This window comes from Tenrec ecaudatus, chromosome 6, assembly GCF_050624435.1.
Source record: "Tenrec ecaudatus isolate mTenEca1 chromosome 6, mTenEca1.hap1, whole genome shotgun sequence".
Lineage (NCBI taxonomy): Eukaryota > Metazoa > Chordata > Mammalia > Afrosoricida > Tenrecidae > Tenrec > Tenrec ecaudatus.
Genome location: NC_134535.1, coordinates 160176160 through 160197441, shown reverse-complemented (window position 1 = coordinate 160197441; position 21282 = coordinate 160176160). Strand labels below are relative to the sequence as shown.

General features: G+C 44.0%; 1 protein-coding gene across 1 annotated transcript in view; it reads right to left on the bottom strand.

The window, feature by feature from the left end:
* The window catches only part of IL15RA (interleukin 15 receptor subunit alpha), a 62973-nt gene that overhangs the window by 11733 nt on the left and 29958 nt on the right, over positions 1-21282 (bottom strand). The window contains exons 3-7 of the mRNA XM_075553405.1: positions 11842-12039; positions 9039-9137; positions 4303-4485; positions 3682-3738; positions 3189-3300 (exon numbers count right to left, since the gene is read on the bottom strand). Coding sequence (XP_075409520.1) covers positions 3189-3300; positions 3682-3738; positions 4303-4485; positions 9039-9137; positions 11842-12039 — 649 coding nt within the window. The remainder of the gene's footprint in view (positions 1-3188; positions 3301-3681; positions 3739-4302; positions 4486-9038; positions 9138-11841; positions 12040-21282) is intronic.

Genomic DNA, 21282 nt, shown 5'->3' with positions numbered 1-21282 from the left:
AAGATTTCACCAAAAGACCGGGAAAAACGTTTTGGCAATGACATTTGAAAACAGGACCGATCTCTAAAATTTAGAGAAAACTTCAACACCTCAACAAGAAAAAGACAAGTAATCCAGTTAACAAATGGATGGAGGATACAAACAAACACTTCCCTCAAAGGACCCCCAGGCAACCAATGAGTCCACTACAGCAATACATAATGTCCACAACCATGTTCATCATAAGGACTCCTGGGAGCTTAGTGCTTACATGTTGGGCTGTTAACTGCAAGGTCTGCAGTTCAAAACCACCAGAAGCTGCACGAGAGAAAGATAAGCCTTTCTACTCCTGTGAAGAGTTTTATGCTTATAAACACTACTCAAGGGTAGTTCCAATTTGTCTTACAGGGCCACAATGAGCCAGAATTCAACTTGAGTTATGGTTATCATAACACGATTCACAATAGCAAAAAGATGGAAACCATCTAAATGCCCGTCAGATAAAAATTCTTGACTACATATGCACAGCGGAGAACTATGCAATATGAAAGAATAAGGATGAATCTGAGTCTGTGAAACACCTCCCAACCGGATGAACATGGAGGGTATGTCGAGGGAAATTAGTCAATCACAAAATGACAAATCTTATATAAGACCACCCTTGTAAAAGTCAAGAAAAGGATGATGCCCGGCTATCAAAAGAGATAGCATCTGGGGTCTTAAAGGCTTGAAGGTGAACAAGCGGCCATCTAGCTCAGAAGCAAAAAAGCCCACAGGGAAGCACACCAGCCAGTGCGATCACGAGGTGCCAAAGGGACCAGGTATAAGGCATCATGCAAAAAAAAAAAAGATATGTGTGTGTATATGTATATATATGTGTGTGTGTATGTATGTATGTGTGTGTATATATATACATACATACCATAGTGTGTGTATATATATATATATACATACATACCATAGTGAATGAAGGGGGAAGTGCAGAGTGGAGACCCAAGGCCCAAGTGTCGGCCAATGGAGATCCCCTCATAGAGGAGTTTAGGAGAGGAGATGGGTTAATTAGGGTGCGAGGTAGTACCGATGAAGAACACAGCTTTCCCCCAGATCCTGGATGCTTCCTCCCCCCAACTACCATGATCTGTATTCTACCTTGCAGGGCTGGATAGGGCAGAGGTTGTACACTGGTGCATATGGGAGCTGGAGGCACAGGGAATCCAGGGTGGATGATACCTTCAGGACCAAGGGTGTGAGGGGCGATGCTGGGAGAGTGGAGGGTGAGTGGGTTGGAAAGGGGGAACTGATTACAAGGATCCACATGTGACCTCCTCCCTGGGAGATGGACGGCAGAGAAGGGGGGGAAGGGAGACTCTGGATAGGGCAATGTATGACAAAATAACGATGTATAAATTACCAAGGGCACATGAGGGAGGGGGGAGCGGGGAGGGAGAGGAAAAAAAAAGAGGACCTGATGCAAAGGGCTTAAGTGGAGAGCAAATGCCTTGAGAATGATTGGGGCAGGGAATGTATGGATGTGCTTTATACAATTGATGTATGTATATGTATGGATTGTGATAAGAATTGTATGAGCCCCTAATAAAATGTAAAAAGAAAAAGAAAAAAAAGAGCCCCCAATAAAATGATCTTTTAATTAAAAAAAAGTCAAGAAAAGGCTTTCATACCAAGAGAGACATTTTTTTTATGGTTAATGAGGGTAGGAGAGAAAAGGGGGAGGGAGAGTCACAAGCTAGATGGTAGACAAGTGTTACCTTGGGTGACAAGGAAGGCAATATATAATAAGGGAGGGTTGAGGGGGGGGTGATGGAGAAAAGTAAGGCAGATTTTGTAACACTTAAAGGCAACATAGGAAAAAATTGTTATATACACTGTCCTGTATACTGGTGGTCTTCATATAGGTGCCTATATGGACATGCAGACTGAACAGGTGTGGGATGGACAGTGGGCGGATACTCACAAATATATGTGTGTGTGTGTGTGTGTGTGTGTTTGACAGGATATTTGTATATATGCCTGTGGGACCATAGAGGGGGAAACATAATGAAAACTTCATAGACTTAACCAAACACCTTGAGGGAACAGGTCACTGGACCTGAGGAACACCAAGGTCAACTGCCATCAGATAGTCTGAAAAGTAGCTACTTCGGTGAGTAGCTACTGAAGTCTTAAAAGCTTATGAGCAGCCATCGAAAGTCTGTCTACTGGCTTCTCCCCATCTGCAGGAGAAAGGACTGATGCAAACCAAAAGACATATGGAAACACGCACCAAGGGACCACACAAACGCCTGTCTCTACATCCCTGAGACCATAGGAACTAGATGGTGCCTGGCTGTCACTACCAACTCTTCTGAAAAGGATCACATTAGAAGGTGCTGGATAAAGTGAGAGGAAAATGTGGAACAGAACTCAAAATCATGAATGCGATCAAGTTTATTAGTCAGGTGGGGACGGGTAGCACCCCTAAGACTGTACCCCTCAGTCACCCTTCAGGCCTGGAGATGAACTCACAAGGTAGAATATCCATTTAAGATTAAAAGAGAAACGTTAAGCCAAGGACAAGGGTAGGAAAGAAGTTGGAACGGACATAGGAAACACTGGGAGAAAGTAGGATAAACAATGGTATATTGAAGGGACTGAAGTGTATAAGTTAAACAAAAGGTGCATGTGATATTGGTAATCTGCTCTGTACACCTTCACCTAAGTCACAAAGTTCTCAAAAAGAAAATATAAATGGGGGAATAAATAGACCTCAAATTTCACATTTGGGAATATAAACAAATATACTTGCACATAGGCAAGATGATCATTTTTCAATTAATCAATGTTTTCAACATCGTCAAAGAATGTAAAAGGCAACTCTCTAATCGGGGTTGGCTAAACCCGTGACGCTTCAGTACACAGTTCGTCGCTGTAATATTTTCGATGAATGGATACAGAGCATCTCCAAGACCAACGGATACATCATTGAATGGAAGCAAGGGGTAGGACAGGAAAAATAAGGTATCTAACTGCTTACCAGAAGCAATTACTGCCAAGTCTACTCAGTCCAATGTGTGAATAGTGCTCCCAAGGTGTTCAGTGGCTGGTATTTTGGAAGTAGATTGCCAGGCCTTTTTCGGGGGACCCAAACCTCCAGCCTTCAGTGAACAATCAAGCTTATTAACCATTTAAACTGCTCAGAGACTACACTTAACTGTCTCAGTCGTTTCTCCTTTATTTGCTTCTTTGCATATTGACGCTGTCTGGAAGGCTGAAATCCGTTTACTGAGGAGCGCACTGGCGGCATGGCTGGGTAGGCCTTGAACTCTGGAGAAAGATGAAGTTTATCTGCTCCCATAAAGATTTATAGCCTCAGAAATCCAAATAGAGTATCTACGAGCAGGAATGGACTCCCAGAACTGTGAACAGCTAAACAAGAAGGTTCTCTTTCTTTCTTACAGTTTATCAAGTCTCTGGTTTCCCCATGAGTAGCCTGACAGAAACTGCCAATGTTAAGATACATAGTCATGTCAAATAAAGAGTAATACATTGGGGGAGCATGTAGCTCATTATCTCAATGGAAACACTTTAAAGAGTAGAGAGGCATGCTATTAATGATCATGCTGGGAGGGACAACAGGCCTTGTCTTCAAACTAGGACTATGGCCACCCTGCTCATAAACATGCTCAGACACATGAAACTACTTACCAGTGATGACAGTTCTGGGATCACCAGCGACAGTTGTGGAATTGACTAAAGAAGCATCTGCCAAAAAAAAAAAAAAAAAAAAGAAGATTACAGCTCAGTAGGGGCCATTGTCCATCAGGCAGTCATTTCCTACTAAGCCAAAAATATTTCAGGTCACCTTGACTCCCATCTTAAACTTGTTTTTAGCCAAGAAGAACCCTTCGGATGCTGGGCCAACTTGCTGAAACAGATCAGCCCTGGCAGATGACCGAGCATTCCTCTGTTCCTAGGTCATGCCTCCAACCTATAGAGAGCTTTCCCATCTCTAATTTGAGGCCACGGGCATTGTACGGACTCTAAGCATCGATTCTGAGCACACGGGCTATGAAGGTTGGCCTTGTTAATACCTCAGTGATGGACTTATTTTCTAGAAATTCCAGCTGGACTGAGGCCCGGTAGAACAGAGAGTAGAGAGCGGAGCAAAGAGAGCCGGAGCCCCCAGGGTAGGTTGGTCAGTATTGACTTTGAGTTGAATGGCACAGTGGTATAACAGTGATTCAGCCCTCGAGCTCAACCCCCAATCTCAGCGGGGGCACATTTAGGGAGCTGGCCTCTCCTGAAGCATCCCAAATTAGTGCTAACCTGGAGTCATGTGGAAAGCAGAGACGGTTTGTTCCAGAGTCTTTGTGGCTGTCTGAGATGGGCTTGGAGAGGACTCATTCCTGACTAGCTCTGTGGTTCCTGATGGCATCAGCCCGGAGACCGTTAAAATAGCTGTTTCTTTGGTCAATATGGTGTCTGAGGTGGGGGTGGAAGAATCTGGGTCTGTAGGGAATTCCAAGACATGGGGAACATAAATATTTTGAAGGAAATCTCCAGAAGAGGGTGTACTTAAGGACCTGCTCTGGTGAATCCGGCCTTGGCCCAGCCTGTCCCTTCCCCGCCTCCCCCATCTTTCCCCCCTGCCCCACCATTCCAACCATTCTTTGGGGATATCCTTGGGTAATGTATAAGGGGGCGGTTAAAAGTTCATAGGAAAATGAAATTAAAATGCAATGGAATTTTTTCCCAACATCTTTGAAGCTCCCTTGTATTTCTCAAAGACATCTGGTATGCTAATTTTATTTGATTAAAAAAAATACCTTTGCACACCCAAAGATGTAGAGACAAAGAGAAGCCTGGCCAGAATGTTAGAGGATGCATTTAAAGAATGTGTCTTGATGGTGCTGTGAGGTAGGCACTGGACTGCTGAGCCAGGTTGGCAGTTCATACTGTGGGATACAATCTTGGAAATTCCGTACAGGGTCTCCATGAGTCAGAATTGACTTGATGGCAACAGGTTTGGTTTGGGAGGTTTATGTTGATCTTGCACCACTCCCACGCATGGATCTCTGCTTTGTGTTCAGGTACCCATCTTCCTTGGCAGATTGACCAACCATTCGTAAACTCTAAGGCATGGCATAACTTTTTGCAATTCCTTTTTCCCATGAAAACTGGGTCTTCAGTTTTGACACGAATCCAGCACCCTTGAGAAGACATGAGCTGAGGTTTGTGGGGATGCAGGGCATCTTTACCTCCTTAGCCATACTGTTTTGAGCCACTGTCCCATGCTCTCCCACATCCATTGTGAGGCGTCTTCTGGGCCTTCACTCCTGCGTCACTGCCTCCATGTGGTGTTTCCTACCCACGTTACCAACACTCCAGTGTATTTGCATCTAAGTGTGGTGGTCAGGGCCTGCTGTATGAAAGCTGATGCTGTCACGCCTGAGGGTTGGACATGTCCAAATAAGGATGTGCGATGAGATAGCAGGGCTCTTTTGTCAATTGTGTCAGTTGGGTGAACCGGGTGAAACGCAGATCAATGGAATTGGTCCAAATGCAAATCTAACTAGTACCTCAACAACCCTCTCTATTTCTTGTTTGTAGCCAACCAACGAGGAGGAATCCTTTTCCGCCTCGGTTCTTAGTCTTGGGAGCTCTTAAGAACCCCTTCCGGATAAGTTATCAGGCATCAAAGAACAAAAAAATCATATCATTGGGTGCACACCTCCATGACAGGATCACTGAAGACAAACGAGTGCATAAGCAAATGTGGCGAAGGAAGCTGATGGTGCCTGGCTATCAAAAGAGATAGTGTCTGGGGTCTTAAAGGCTTGAAGGTAAACAAGCAGCCATCTAGCTCAGAAACAGCAAAGCCCACATAAAAGAAGCACATCAGCCTGTGTGATCACGAGGTGTTGAAGGGATCAGGTATAAGGCATTATCAGAAAAAAAAAATCGTACCATAGTGAATGAAAGGGCAAGTGCAGAGTGGAGACCCAAAGCTCATTTGTTGGCCATTGGAGATCCCTTGGAGAGGGGTCTAGGGGAGGAGATGAGTCAGTCAGGGTGCGATGTAGCACCAATGAAGAATACAGCTTTCCTCCAGTTCCTAAATGCTTCCTCCCCCCCAACTATCATGATCCGAATTCTACCTTGCAAGTCTGGCTAGACCAGAGGATGTACACTGGTACAGATAGGAGCTGAAGGCACAGGGAATCCAGGGCGGATGATACCTTCAGGACCAGGGGTGTGAGGGGCAATACTGGGAGGGTAGAGGGTGAGTGGGTTGGAAAGAGGGAACCGATTACAACGATGTACATGTGACCTGCTCCCTGGGGGATGGACAACAGAAAAGTGGGTGAAGGGAGACATTGGACAGGGCAAGATATGACAAAATAATAATTTATAAATTATCAAGGGCTCATGAGGGATGGAGAGCAGGTAGGGAGGGGAAAAAAAGAGGACCTGATGCCAAGGGCTTAAGTGGAGAGCAAATGCTTTGAAAATGATGAGGGCAAAGAATGTACGGATGTGCTTTATACAATTGATGTATATATATATATATATATATATATATATATATATATATATATGTATGAATTGTGATAAGAATTGTGTGAGCCCCTAATAAAATTAAAATGTAAAAAAAAATGAAAATGATGACGGCAAAGAATGTACAGATGTGCTTTGCACAATTGATGTCTGTATGGATTGTGATAAGAGTTGTATGAGTCCCTAATAAAATGTTTATGTATAAAAAAAGAATCCCTTCCAGGATGCTGTGCAGACCAGTTAGAGCCCCCGGTGTTAAGAAGCGCAGCTCCAGGGAGAGTGTGAATGAGCAGTGCGGTAAGTGAAAACAGATGATTCGTCTCGGAAGGAAGAGAGGAGGCAGGACCAGAATATGTCGCAAACTGGATAAGGTTATAAAATTTGTTTTCAATTAAATCAAAAGTAAAGGTTAACATACGATCTAAGACAGCTCACCTCAAGATACTGAGCATTCCAGATTTAGAATTAACATTGAGATAGATAGTGCTGAGGGTATTGGGATAGACACTTCGCAAAGGCCCAGAACGTTGGCAGTGTCACACAACGTTTCCCCAAGAGAGCAGTCCGAGTTGATTTGCTGATGCTTAGCATCTTTGGGAAATAATTCTCCACAGGTCGCTCATGCTTCAGGATACAATACTAACAAAGATACCGAGTGTCCCTTCTCTGGAAGGTTTTTCAAGGATATCTGTATAGCAGAAGTCTTGCAAGGAAAAGATAAGGCTTTTCTCTGGAACGAAGGGCAGACATTGGGTTATTGCCAGTTGGAACATACTCAGCCTTCTTAAACGCAGGACTCCTTTCCTCAGCTGCAGCTCCTTGAATGTTCGGGAACCCAGTTGGACTCTGCACACGTCCCAGTGGGACTTGGGGACAGGGGAAATAGTGGTAAATAAGCTGCTTGTACAGTGTGATGTTGTTGTTGTTCAGTGCCATCAAGTCAATTCCGACCCATACTGACCTTATGTCCAACAGGATAAAACACTGCCCAGGCCTGTGCCATCCTCACAATGGTTTTATGTTGTAGCCCTGTGTCAATCGTCTCATCAGTAGGGCCTTCCTCTTTTTCGCTGCCCCTTTTCTTTACTAAACATGATGCCCTTCTCCAGGAAATAGTCTCTCCTGACAGCATGTCCCAAGTGTGCAAGAGGATGCCTTGCCATCCTTGCCTCCAAAGAGCACTTCAGCCGTACGTTTTCCCAAGACATATTGGTTTGTCTTTTTAGCAGTCCATGGTACCTTCAATGTTCTTCTCTAGCACCATAATTCAGATGCATAGATTCTTCTTCAGTCTTTTTAATTTAATGTCCAACTTTCATATGCATTTGAGGCTATTGAAAATAACACAGCTTGGGTCAGGTGCACCTTAGTCCTCAAAGTAAGATCCTTGCTTTTCACTACTCTAAGGGGATCTTGTGCAGCAGATTACCTAATGCAACTCATCTTTTGATCTCTTGCCTGGTGCTTCCTGAACATTGACTGTAGATCCAAGTGAGACAAAATCCTCGATAACTTCAGCCTTTTTTTCATTTATCATGATGTCGCCTATAGGTCTAGTTGTGAGGATTTTGGTCTTCTTTATATATTGAGTTGTAATCCATACTTAAAGCTGCTCTCTTTGATTTCATCTGCAAGTGCTTCAAGGCTTCCCCACTTTGAGGAAGTAAGCTCGTGCCATCTGCATATTGCAGCTTGTCAGTTAAGTCTCCCTCCAATCCTGATACTACATTCTTCTTCCTATGATCCAGCTTCTCTGGTGATGTGTTCAGCATACAGATTGAATAAGTGTGGTGAGAGGATACACTCATGATGCACACTTTTTCTTGATCCTAAACCATGTCCTATTGCCTTGTTCCATTCACACAATTGCCTCTTGATTCACGTACAAGTTCTGCATGAGTATAATAAAGTGTTCAGGAAGTCACCTTCTTCTGTATGTTATACATAGTTTTCTTTATGATACACCAACTTGAATGCCTTGACATAGTTGATAAAACACAAGTAAACATCTCTCTGGGATGTTCTGCTTTCAGTCAAGATCCATCTGACATCAGCCATGGCAGCCCTTGTGTGCTGATGGCTCTGTGTGCTGTACTGCACCATAAAGTCCCATGTCTCTGATGTGGAAGTGTTAGGTCTTCTGCTGGCATTCCTGAAACTGGGGCAGGTCAACATTGCAAGAAAGGTATAATATCACACTCTTCATGATTCTTGACAGGATAAATGCCTATATTGGATCAAATATAACTACATCAAATCATACATAGCAATACACTTCAAATCACTACTAATTATGCATTTGTGAAACCTGGAGATCATGCCGTCTTGATTTACAAAAGACCATCAACCCAATGTAAACTATTCTTCTTGAGTTTAATAAAATATTTCTTCTATTCTATTTGCGTTTGCAGTGGAATGCCAGTTGTGGTTAATGAATTTGAGACTCGTGGGAACTTTGGTGGCAATAGGGGATGGGTGTCTTGGGAAGTTTTCGACATGCCTACCTTTTCTAGAAGGGGTGAGGCTCTCTGGCTGTGGGATCACCCTTGCTGGCACTACCGTGGAGGGTGACACAGGAATTTGTCCAGCCAGGGAGGGATCTCCTAGAGAGAGCATAACCACATGGCATTGATGATCCTGAGGCTGACCCTGGCATGGCTTCAGAACTGGGTGAATACACGAATCATTAAAAATATAGATAACTGGTTTACTAGGCACATGAATTAAGAAAGAATTAATATCCTCCAACCTGTAATTCCCACACAGATGCAAAGATAGACTGCAAAATATTTTTTCCTGGCATTTTAACAAGACTAAAGCAAAACAAACCCAATGCGATTGAGCCGACTTCCACTCTTAGTGATAACCAGGACCGGACAGAGCTGCACCACAAAGTTTCCAAGGCTGGAATCTTTATGAACGCAGACTGCCGCATCTTTCTCTCATGGAGCAAGTGATGTGTTTGAACCACCAACCTTTTGATGAGCAGGCAAGCACTTCAGCCACTACACCACCAGGGCTTCGTCAACAAGACGGCAATGTTAAATATAAACTGTCTTCAATTTTTGCTTGGAATGATATCAACTCAGTTCTATAATATTGTTCTTTAAGCTTGTTATGGGGGGGCGGGGGATCATCCAAAACCCAAACTCAGAAAACCAGAATACCTCACTTCCATCGTGCCAATTCCAATTCAGAGCGACTCTCTAGGACACAGCAGAATTGCCCCTGGGGGTTTCTGAGACTATAACCATTGACCGGAGTAGAAAGCCACATCTCTCTTTTGCAGAGTGGCTGGTAGATGCAAACTGCTGACCTTGGGGTTAGCAGCCCAACGTGTGATCCACTAGCCACCAGGACGCCTTCAAAACACAGAAGTTTGGGAAATATGAGTTAAGGGAGTGCTAGATGTCAAAAGGCTGGGGATCTTTGAGCCAAATGATAGCTAAAGATTTTTCCCAGTCTTTAGGTTCTAAAATTTTATGATTCCAAGTCTATCCCTCTTCTTTTTTCCTTTGCTTCTCGATCCCAGATTTCCTTTCCTCAAAGGACATGGAGATTTGAGGAAATATGGTCTTGTGTTGTATAATGTTCAAAATCATATGTTCTGTGAAATAGGGCATTATGTGATTGGGCGTTGTGCACACTCCATATTAGATGTAGGCAGCCTCAGATTAGGAATGAGCTCTGTTCCTAACGTCTGTCTTAACGTCAGATTTGTCCTATCAGTCAGAATGGCTGAGTGCGTATCTCGTGACCGTTATTTTGAACATTGTCTTAGTGTGTGAGGTACCTTTCAATGCCTCAAAGCATTCACGAAACGCCTGCAGATACACTAAACTACCTTTAACCGAATGGTTGCACAGTGAGAGTAATAGTAACGATGATTATAATGAGGGTAATGGTTTGATGTTCATCACAGAGGGGTGCCCACCTGCGACGGTGAGTCATGATACTGCCTCCCAGTTTTCAGACACGAGACTTGCTGAGGAGGACAGATGGTGCCTGAACAGGGGCTATGCCATGCCTGGTTGTGTTTGCTTTCTCTATTGCAGAAAAGTCCTTAGTTTTGCCCTTTGCTGTCGAGTCCAGTGAGTCCCAGGGCAGGACAGAGCAAAAACATCTCCCCTTGATCTCTCCACAGTGCGCCTGTTCATGCCCAGCAGAACACGTCAGTTACACCGTGGTGAACCAGGAGCTCTGTTCTCCAACCACACAATCCCTCTGCATCCAGCAGAAGGCCTTCTTCCTTCTCTTTTCTTTTTGGGTTGTCTCACTGCCACTTATTGGGAGGAGGAGTGGACACAAGGGTAAGTTAAGCATGACATAGTCAGCTAGAAACTCTGGCTCTTCAGTGAGTCAGCCAGCAGATGAGTTTTCTATATGGTCATCCCTTTGTATCTCACCCACTTGGAGAAGGCTTGAGACTCTTCAGAAATATTACCCGAGTAAGTATCTGGCTTGCTGCTGAACCTACAAGCAATGCTCAATAGATGCTTACTAAATCAAAAGTCTCTTGTAAGAGCAGTGGTTAATTTTTATTTGTCAAGAGTAAGGAAGGGGGAGATCAGAAGTGGGGCATAGAAGTCCTAGACATGCTACAAAGTGGTATTCACCCAAGATGGGTTTGGCTTTGTTTGAAATGATTATCTAATGGTGGGTGTGTGTTTAAAAAAAAAGAAGAGTGGATTCTCTTTCCCTTCCCCCATACTTTCTGCTGTGTGACGGCTGGAGACACACTCAATAGTTGACCAAGCTAAGGGACTCTCTGCCGCATGAGTCTATCCAGTCTCCTGGGTTGGGTACCCGTGGAGAAGGAAAGCAATGTTTTCCATGCAGTCTGTGTCCCAGTGAGAAATCAGGAAAGTCTCTGGGAAGTATTCATACTCATGAACACACACCCTTGTTTGTAGTCAAATTTGCTACCGTAATCTTGAAACAAAGCACTGATGTTAGTAGTTATTATTGACCAGGTTTCACTTAATCCTCTTATAGGCTATAAGACTAACATCAGGCCCATTTTCTACATCAGCAACAAGGAGTTCTAACATGCTAAGGTTCTTGCCCAAGTTCCAACGGCTGGCACATGGCCACGCCAGATATTGAACCCAGATTGTGCAACCCCCGGATTTCGTGAAATGTCCAACCCAAGAGGGTGTTGTTGAAAATCTCAATGGTTTATTTGTTCTCAGACCTCAGTACAGGTCTCTGTTTGAACCTTGGGAGCCAACTCACTGAGGTGTACACACTGCAGCATCACTCTCTGGACTTCCTCGGAAAGGGTGGAGTACAGACTTGGCGACTTACGAATGCATTTGAGGTTGGGCGTTGTCCAGTGGGCGGTGCTTGTGGTTTTGTTCAGCACACACTCAGTCAGGCTGGATGTCCCAGCTTTACGCTTGAAGCCAAAGTTGCAAGTATACCGCTCCCTGGAACTCAAATTGTAGCTCTTGACTCGGATGTCTGCGTGCTCAACCGATGTGGGTGTAGAGCATGTGATGTCACCTGCAAACGGGTAGATCGAAGGAGAGAGATGAATGGATTTCCAGTTTTCTCCAGGGAATACTGGTTTCATACCCAGGATCAAACTTATCCCAGAAACGCATCAGGGCAAAATTTGGATTCTGGGCCCGTCGTCTGTTGTTGTTTTGGCTGCCATTAAGTTGATTCCAACTCCTCGTGACCCTCTGCCCCAACAGAACAAAATGATGTCTGGACCCGTGCCATGCTCACGACTGTTGCTATGTGTGAGCCATTGCCATTGTTTCATCCATCTCGTTGATGGCCTTCCTCTCTGGGGCTGACATTAGTGGTCTAGAAACCTTAACATGCTGGCCATCCAGCATAACTAGAGATCTCGGAGTCTTGGGTGAAAATCCCTCCCTTGTAGGGGGTTATGACTTGGGCTTCTAGCGACAAAGTTAGCAGTTCAGACCCATCAGCTGCTCCTGGAAGAAAGATGAGTCTTTCTATTCCCATAAAGATGTACAGCCTCAGAAACCCACAAGGGCAGTTTTACTCTGGCTTGTAGGGTCGCTGTGAGTTGAAATCGACTCAACAGAGTGAGTCTGAGTTTATGAGCATCCCCCATTTCCATCCATCGCCAGTCCTCGATAATCAATCTCGCATACAGATCCTTCTTTCGCTAGCTCCTCTGTCCCATCTGCCTTGGCGCTCTCTTACCTGACTTGACTTTCCCTACATGTAGGACTCCCTCCCATCCTTTCACCCACTATCCTCAGAATCTTTAAAAATGCACTTCACTCTTCCCGGCTTCCCACTAGACTTCGAAGAGAAATCAGATTCCTTAAGAAACTGTCCAGGCTGCTAGATCTCTTCCTGCCCCGCTCTCCAGCTGCCCCTCCCCCGGCAACACTGGCCTTGGTTCCCTTTAAACCGGCCTCTCTGCCCCTCTTCCTCCAGCCCGCCTACACTGCAGGCAGCTCTCCTACTATCCTGCTTAGCTTACTTCAGTGTCCCCTCTCAGATTTCCCTTATCCCCACAGCGCACCAGGACCCATAGTTCTGTGTTCCGTCACTTTGTCATTTCATTTGCTAGTTTATATTTAATAAATGTAAATGGGGGTGTCCATCCATTGTGTCAAGCGCATTTGTACATTGGTTGCCATCATCATTTTCAAGACATTTGCTTTCTACTTGAGACCTTGCTATCTGCTCCTCAGTTTTTCCCTCCTTTCTCCACCTTCCCTCCCTCCCTCTCTCCCTCCCTCCCTCCCTCATGACCTCTTGATAATTTATCAATTATTATTATTTTTTCATGTCTTACACTGTCCAATGTCTCCCTTTACCCACTTTTCTGTTGTCTGCCCCCCAGGGAGGAGGTTATAGGTAGATCATTGTGATCCGTTCCCCCTTTCTTCCCACCTCCTGTTATCTCTACTCTCATTATTGGTCCTGAGGGGTTTATCTGTCCTGGATTCCTCTTGTTTCCAGCTCTGATCTGTACCCATGTACATATTTAATATTGAAAAACACAAGCTTTTATGGTGAATTGTTTGAAGATTTACAGTGCTGACGATCGGTTTTGCATTCAACGGTTCATGTACATTTGTTTCACTGCGTCTGTTACAGCCCCGTTCACTGTACCATCACTTATTTCCTCTCTCTGTTTCCTCCTCCTTTACTCCTTCTTTCTTAACCCTTCTGAACTTTGTCCTTGGGCTAATGCTGCCCTGTGATCTCAAATGGTTGATTATCTTAAGGTGTGCATACCTTTCTAGTATGATTGTTCCCCTTAGAGACTGGTCTATTGTTGGCTGGAAATTGAGCCATGGGGATGAGTTCCTTTCCAGACCCCAAGGGTGTCTATGGGCCATGCTCTTGGGGGATGTATTCAAGATTTTTGAGACCACATAATTCATGTATTTCTCACCCTCTGGACTATGAGCTATATGAGGGGACTTAAAAAATGTTTATGGTAAAATGGAATCAAACTAATGGGATTTTTCTGTGAACTTTTTGAAGCCCCCTTGTATGAAGGTAGAAATCATGTCTGTCAAGGGACATTAAACCCTGCTAACAAAGACAATGAAACCTTGTTTCTTTTGCTCAACATCATATCTGCAAAACCCACACCAAGGCAGGTGCTCTGGATTGAATTCCAAGTCATGGCGGCCCAGCCTGTGTCAAAGTAGGGCTATGCGCCATAAGGCTTTCAGTGGTTGTTATCTTTTGGAAGTTGATAGCCAGGCCTTTCTTTTGAGTGTCTGGGCGGATGTGTATCACTAACCTTTTGGTTAGTAGTCGAGCATTTAACTGTTTATGCCACCAGGGACTCAGGTTAATCCAGTACCTAACAAATGCTAAGGGCTCAATAAACACCTTGAAAGACTGAATGCCAAACTCCCTCCAAAGGAACAGGCTAGGCCTAACCAAATATAAACGAATTCAGTGTATTCCAGGTGTAGCCAGCTGATCAGAGTATATCCTGACTGGGGGTGGGAGGTGGGTGGGAAGGTGGTTCTACTTCGGTAATAGCTGGAATTGAACCTACACTCTACAACTTCAGCTGTGGCTGTCAGTATCCTATGGAACCAAGAGGGTTAATATCCAAGGGTTAATATGTAGATCCTTGTAATCGGTTCCCTCTTTCCAACCCACTTTCCCTCTACCCTCCCAGTATTGCCATTCACGTCCCTGGTCCTGAAGGGATCATCTGCCTTGGATTCCTGTGCCTCCAGCTCCTATCTGCACCAGGGTACATCCTCAGGTCTAGCCAGACTTGAAAGGTAGAATTTGGATCATGATAGGGGGGGGGGGGGAAGGGGGAAGCATTTAGGAACTAGAGGAAAGCTGTATTCTTCATCGGTGCTACATCGCACCCTGACTGACTCATCTCTTTCCCTAGATCCCTCTGCAAGGGGATCTCCAGTGGCCGACAAACGGGCTTTGGGTCTCTACTCTGCACTTCCCCCTTCATTCACTATGGTAGGATTTTTTTCGTTCTGATGATGCCTTATACCTGATCCCTTCGACACCTCGTGATCGCATAGGCTGGTGTGTTCTTCCATGTGGGCTTTGTTGCTTCTGAGCTAGATGTCTACTTGTTTATCTTCAATCCTTTAAGACCTCAGACACTATGTCTTTTGATAGCTGGGCACCATCAGCTTTCTTCACCACATTTGCTTATTCACCCACTTTGTCTTCAGCAGTTGTGTTGGGAGGGTGAGCATCATAGAATGCCAATTTAATAGAAGAAAGTATTCTTGCATTGAGGGAGTACTTGAGTGGAGGCTCAATGTCTTTCCACCACCTTAATACTAAACCTATAAATATAGGCACATAGATCTATTTCCATATATATATATATATATATATATATATCAGACTACCTTCAGCATTCCCTGGGGACCTTGCCGCTCCATTCCCTTGCTGTTCCGCTGCACTCCCCCAGTGCTTCGCCTTGGTGAAAAGTATGCTTTTGATATCCTTTAGCCTGTTGGACTAGTATGTGAGTCTTAGGTTTCTTGTGTGTGGAAGAGATGAGTAAGAACTGGTTTCTTGGGCCAAGCCTAGCCTTGGGCATTGGAGGAGGCTGAGAGTGGCTATGTTGGAGGGAAATTCCAATGGAGGGAAATTCCTCCATAGCATGTTCTATTGCCCACTGCTTGTAGAGACATGCTGAGAAATTTACCCCCAGTACTTAAGTGCGTATAAAGGCTGAACAGTTCATTGGCTGAGATGATGGTAAGGGCAGCAACTAAGATGATCAAGTCAGCTATACAAGATAAAAATCCATGGGCTGCCGACAGTTGCCTGGGTAGGCTTGCTTTTCGGTTCCAGATAGGGAAACGCTAAATGTATGTCTGCTAATCAGCTTCAATGTCTTAGGTGAGAGGCGTGGGATTCGGACAAGATAACCGAGTGGAAATATCACTACCATCTAAACGATTCCGACTGATAGTGACCATGTGGGACAGAGTCGACCTGCCCCTTTGGGTATCTGGCACTTCAAATCTTTATGCGAGCAGCCAGCTTCCTTTTTTCCCCAAGGAGCTTCTGGTCGGTTTGAACCCTGATCCTGTGCCTAGCGGCTTGATGCTTAACCCACTGTACCACCAGGGCAAGTGAAGTCACCTCTATTTGCGGGAGGCAGACTGAGGGGAGGCTGATCACAGTGCCCTGAGGGTCAAAGGCTGCTGGAGAAAGGTCCCCAATTAATCATCAAGCGATGTCCCAAGAACTGAGTCTTCCCCCCTTTGTCTCTTTTTGTACATAAAGTTTTATTTGAACACAGCCTCAAACAGTGATAGGTGCCCTCTCTAGAGCTGCTTTCTGGAGTTCCTGGGTGGCAGGAACGAAGCACTCCTCCACTAGCTGAATGGTTGTGAATGGGACCCCTCCAGAGGGGTCCGTGGAAGACAGGTTTGGCAGTCTGTGGAATTAACTGGATGGCAATGAGCAACAGCAACATAGCTACTTTCCCCCTGTAAGGCAGTAATTGAGACAGTGACCCCCGTGACCCTCGGTATTTAGCACTGGACCCTTGATAGAACATGTTTGTCAACTGCTGCTCCACGTAGCCTTGACACAGACCATTGCACTTGTCAGTCAGGGATCAGCACAGAAGCTGATAAGTAAGCAGGGTAAATGAGGTTGTCTAAGGCAATAAAGCCCATATTAAAAAAAACATTCTGCATTGCAAAACCCAGCGCAAGTCAAAAGGCAAGTAACAAATGGGAAACAAAAAGCCTTCCTAGTTCAAAGGGCTAATTTATTTCATACGCTAAATACGAGCTCATGAAAAATTAGCACGAAGACATAGAAAAACAGAAAGAAGGTATTAACAGGTAGTTCCCAGTAAAGGAAATACAAAGGGCTCTCAAATAAAAATATAAAGATGCTCAACTTTGTTCCTAATGAAAGAAATGTAAAATAAGATTACATGAGAATGGCCAACATTATTTTCAACAGAGAGGAATGGAAAACATTCACCTTGTAAATGGGAGCAAGGCAAGGCTGCGCATTATCACCACTCCTGTTTAATGTTATCCTGGAAGTCACAGCAGAGCAATAAGGCAGGCTAGGGAAGCAAGACACCCAAACTGGTAAATAAGAAGTAAAATATTTCTATTGGCAGATGTTAGGATCTTATTTCTTAAAAATCCCAGAGATCCAACAAGAAAACTACTGAACTCAGTGAAGTGGCAGGGGACAAGATCAACCTACTAAGTCAATTGGTCTCTTCTACAGTAACAAAGAGAAACCATGAAAAGAAAATCAGGCCATTTACACTGCCCACCCAAAAGATGTAGTACTTAGGAGTATATCCAGCCAAAGATATGAAAACCTATACAAAGAAAACTACAAACATTACTACAAGAAGCCAAAAAAGGACCTACATAAATGGAAGAATATATCAGGCTCCTAGATAGGAAGACCTAATAGTTGAAAATAACACTATCACTCCAAATTATCTACAGATAAAATGCAATCTCGATCCAGGCTCCAACTTCATTCTTTTTTTAAATTTTAAAAATTTTTTTCCATCTTCATTCTTTAAAGAGTAAGAAAAGCTAATCACCACGTTTTATATGAAAAGTAAGAGACGTAAATACCCCAGATCATCACACTCTGTTCTCTCTTACTGCTCTTGGGCTGCTCTTAGTTCGCTCTCTTGCTGTTCTTTGCTCTAGCCCTGTGGGCCTTCTGAAATCTCTCTCTCTCTCACTTACTGACAAATGAGCAAGACAAACTCCATTTTATTTTGTTTTACTTTAAACATTTAAATACCTTTGTTTTAAACATTGCTTTGAATGTGAGCAAGTGCCCCCCAAAAAGTACAAGGTTAAGAAAAAAAACCCAAAAAATTTACTCTGTAAAATTTCACTCAAATTACCATTTTGAGTGAAGTTAAAAGGAAAAGCAGTCAACCACAAAAGAGCAACTATGAGGGCCTTCAAACAGTTCTATTATCTTTTAATTCTACCATCCCCTCCCCCACCCACTACCAATTTTGAAAGCCCCTTTGGAGGAGATCACTGCTGTAAAACTCAAGGAAGATTTACACACATAGAAATAGATATTCTTTGAAGGCTACTAGAGATGGGAGGGTCTAATGAGAAGGCAGACCCTTACTAACTTGGGCGAAGAGAAAAGCAATATAAAATAAGGGACAGGTCAACACAAAATGATCAAAGCAAAGGAAGATACTGAGAAGAATACTAGAATTTAAGGCAACAATGGAAACACTATAAAATGATTTTTTAAAAGAAATATTTCATTATGGGTTCCATGCTTCTATCACTAGAATGTACACTGAAATAACAATATAATAATCTACAAGTGTATATATAGATAGACATGCAAACTGAGCAGATGTGAGGAGGTGCATGGGACTAACCCATGAATAACTTCAGGTTTGAATAAGATATTACCATACATGTATTTCTATGTGCTGAAAATATATCTAGGAATCAGGTAAATTTATGAAAGCTTCTTAGCCATAACCAAGCCCTTTGAAGGAATGAGTAACGAGCCCCGGAGACTGAGGACCTTAGTCTCAAAGACATGTGATTGAAATGTTATAACATGGTCCTCCTGAAACAATGCTCTCCTTTTACTTTGGAGAGTAGTGACTGGAGTTTTAAAAACTCGTGAAGGGCAGGGAATCCAGGGTGGATGATACCTTCAGCACCAGGGGTGTGAGGGTCGATACTGGGAGGGTAGAGGGTGAGTGGGTTGGAAAGGGAGAACCGATTACAAGGATCTGCATGTGACCTCCTCCCTGGGGGATGGACAGCAGGCGGGGGGGGGAGGGTGGTGGTGAAGGGAGACGCCGGATAGGGCAAGATATGACAAAATAATATTTTATAAATGATCAATTTATAAATTATCAACTCTTATCACAATCCATACATACATACATTGTGTCAGGCATATTTATACATTTGTTGCCATCATCATTCTCAAAACATTTGCTTTCTGCTTGAGCCTTTGGTATCAGCTCCTCATTTTTCTCCTCCCTCCCTCCTCCCCCCTCCCTCATGAACCCTTGATAATTTATAAATTATTATTATTTTGTCATATCTTACACTGTCTGATGTCTCCCTTTTCTGTTGTCCATCCCCCAGGGAGGAGGTCATATGTAGATCCTTGTAATCGATTCCCTCTTTCCACCCCACTCTCCCAGTATCGCCATTCTCAGCACTGGTCCTGAAGGGATCCTCCGCCCTGGATACCCTGTGATAAAGCTATTTCTTATTCACATATGAATGTCTCTCTATTTGTTTCTCTAGTCAACCCAGATTAACACAATTCGTCTGTCTCCATCTGAAGCAAAGCAAAGAAAGTAAAATAAGTACATGAAAACAATTCATCCAAAAGACTAGCAGATCATTAAACCCTGGAACTAGAAGAACTAGACTGTGCCCAGCCACCATGGCCTGGGTGCTTTGAAAGCGATCATGGTACCTGGGTAGAGCGTGACAGAATGTGAAACGAATCTCAGAATCATAAAAACAAGCAGCCTTATGGGTAGACAGAGAATTGTGGAACTTCCAAGTTTACAGTCCTGAGTCAGTCACACCCTCCAAGCCGGAATTGAACTCATCCACGTGGCTCAAAGGTCAGCCACGCAGCAGACAAATTCGTAAGGCGTGCACCCCTGAGGTATGCACCCTCTAGAACAAGCCGCCACAGGAGACCAAAAGGGCAGCATTTGCTCAGGGATAAAGCTGAAGACACAGGGAAGTAGAGGAAACACGGATGAAAAGAAATAATAAACCTGGAGGAAGTGGGATGTGTCCCGTGATACTGCGGAGAGTTGCCATCGAGCTCTTTCATCCAAATGACAATAATTTTTTAACAAGGTGCCTGAAGGGCCACTCTTCAGGTGCTGAATTGGTAAAGAGCCAGAAGAAGCATAATGCACTGTGTTGGTGAAAGCAGGCACTTTCATGTTGCTCCTAGAACCCCCCATGAAGGCGTCCTTGCAATTGCTCTGGAGATGACAAATGCACAGATCTTTTACCCCACCGTTCTATTTCTAGATTTGTCTGATAGATATTCAGAAACATATGTGAGTGAGTTTCATTTTTTGAAGCTGTTTTCGACTCTGAAACATTTGTGGCAACTCTGGTAACATAGGCAGTCTGGAAAAAGTCAAGGAAAAGATGCCAAACCTTAATTCATCCATTAGCAGCCATGTTTCTGGCTAAGGATTTCATTATCAGGGCTTGTGGAAACTACAGAACCATCTTCAAATACCACAACCCGTGTAAGGTGGAAATCTGTCAGAGAAGGAAACCACAAATGATTTTTCCACTAAACTGAGTAGACATGTGGTGAATGCACCCTGTCAAAGGAGGACCAGTTGTGAGACCCAGAAAAAAGTCAGTCATCGCAGGGAGTTTGGCTCTCACAGGCTTTACTGTTTCTGTGATACCCATGAAATATTCTTCCTACCCTGACACGCATAGTCTGAGCCAGCGACTTCACGGCTCAGCATTTATCTCATATCTCGGCACCCTGGTGAAGTGAGCATGTACAAAACTATTGTTCATAAGAGCCAGTATCTGCAAACAACCTTGTTATGTGTAAACCTTCACCAAAAGACGGTATTATTTTAAGCCAAAAAAAAAAAATCCAGTTGTGAGTCGTGCTTGGCACCCTTTGAGAATTTCTTCGAAGGAACCTCTGAGAGCCCTTGGCAACTGGGGCTGAAATGACCTTTCCGATCAGCAAGCGCTTCGTCAGTTATTTTCCTAGTTGTGATTTTCCTGTTGGTAGCTTTTCTTCTCTTGCTTGTGAGTCATATCTTAGAGTTCCTGCTCCTGTTTCTTGACGCCGTCTGTCCTGGATCCACTCTTCTTACATTTGCGATTTGAATTGTCGATTTGGTTTGCTGTCCAGGTTCTCCACTGTCATGTTCAAGTTCCTGTCCTGCTACATCACCCCTGCTCCTTACTCCCTTCATCATAGCGGGTCCTCTGTGTCAGTGTCCTTAGGGAACACCAGAATCACGTAGAGGGCACTCTAAAAGCCAGCTTGAGGCTCTCGTTCTCAGACCTCCTAATTCAGGAGGTCTGAGGTGTGGCCCGAGAATCTTCACTTCTACCAAATCCCCAGGAGATGGTTACACTGCTGGTCCAAGAACTGCATGTGAGACTCACTGCTTTATCATATTTACAAGTAGAGTTTCTGAGCATCCCAGCAAGTTATTTTTTTAGCCATCATTTAAAGTTTATCTTAACCTTATCAATCATAGATCATGCTTCGGCCTGCTAA